Source organism: Poecilia formosa, unplaced genomic scaffold (genome assembly GCF_000485575.1).
Source record: "Poecilia formosa unplaced genomic scaffold, Poecilia_formosa-5.1.2 Scaffold5, whole genome shotgun sequence".
In the NCBI taxonomy this organism is placed as follows: Eukaryota; Metazoa; Chordata; class Actinopteri; order Cyprinodontiformes; family Poeciliidae; genus Poecilia; species Poecilia formosa.
In genome coordinates, this window is record NW_006799944.1 from 1,928,910 (window position 1) to 1,930,055 (window position 1,146).

The 1,146-nt window shown below is 40.8% G+C and overlaps 1 protein-coding gene across 6 annotated transcripts in view; it reads right to left on the reverse strand.

Moving 5' to 3' along the window:
• kiaa0825 (KIAA0825 ortholog) overlaps nucleotides 1-1,146 on the reverse strand; it is a 137,842-nt gene that overhangs the window by 75,040 nt on the left and 61,656 nt on the right. For all 6 annotated transcript variants that reach the window (XM_007562764.1, XM_016676961.1, XM_007562755.2 and 3 more), the window contains one exon: nucleotides 465-559. In XM_007562764.1, coding sequence (XP_007562826.1) covers nucleotides 465-559 — 95 coding nt within the window. The remainder of the gene's footprint in view (nucleotides 1-464; nucleotides 560-1,146) is intronic.

Below are 1,146 nucleotides of genomic sequence, written 5' to 3' on the forward strand. Positions count from 1 at the left end.
AAAAAAAAAAAAAAAACCAACAAAATGAGCCAAAACCTGCCTCTGTGCTCTGTTTCATTTAGTTCAAATGAAGACAACACAGAGCAGAGGTACCATTATAAACAAAACAAGCAAATTAAAATCAGCGTGCAAACAAAAACAGATATGGGTTGGATGACCAGTTTTCAGCTTTATTGTGCGAACTTCATCCTGCAGCTGTGCAGCACCTGATTTCACCACTGCCTCAACTTATCAATTAAAATCACCTGTTATAAAAAAACAAACAAAAAAAAAAAACAGATCACCTGTCGCAGAAAGAAGCAAGATCTTTCTGTGAAGATCTAATCTACCAATTAGCTGTTTCCACAACTCGACTTTAAAACAAAAATGAACAAGATGGTCATCTGAAGAACTGACAAATTGTATGTCTTTTTAGTTTGCAGTCCTGGACTGAATCCAAACATAACTATTAAGTACAATCTTACCTGTTGGCTAGCAGACTTCTGAAGGTGACCTGACTCATGCCCTCATAGGCTGGCAGCAGCCTTGGCCAGTCCCACGTCCAGTCAACCACTTCGCTCTGTTGATGTATGAGGAAAGCGTATTGTTAGTTATTAATCAGGGTTAATACCATCAGTGCATTACCGCTCCAGCTGGGACCCCACTAACAAAGAAGGAGGGAGGGGGGGGTACTCCAGCGCAGGCCACGACATTGGATATCAATCATGTCCGCACAAGAAGGTTTTTATTCCAATAAGACAGCAATTAATTTATAAAGCCATTTGGGGGGATGTAGCCATCATTTATAGAAAGATAAATCAATTTTTGGAGTAAGTCGTTACTCTTCTTGCTGTGCTTTTTCACTTTCCATCTTCAGTGGCATCCTGCCATCCCCCATTTTCTCTCTCTCTCTCTCTCTCTCTCTCTCTCTCCATTTTTCTCTTGGACACGAGCACAAAACAGCGTAAACATCAACAACCACATTTAGTCAATTTCATCATAAGAACTAAGACAATAAAACTGGCTTTGATCCCTGAACGGCCACTATTAACTCCAGGTTTGAGTCATATTGAGAAAAGAAGAAAACCCTCACATCCATCCATCCATCCATCCATCCATCCATCCATCCATCCATCCATCCATCCATCCATCCATCCATCCATCCAT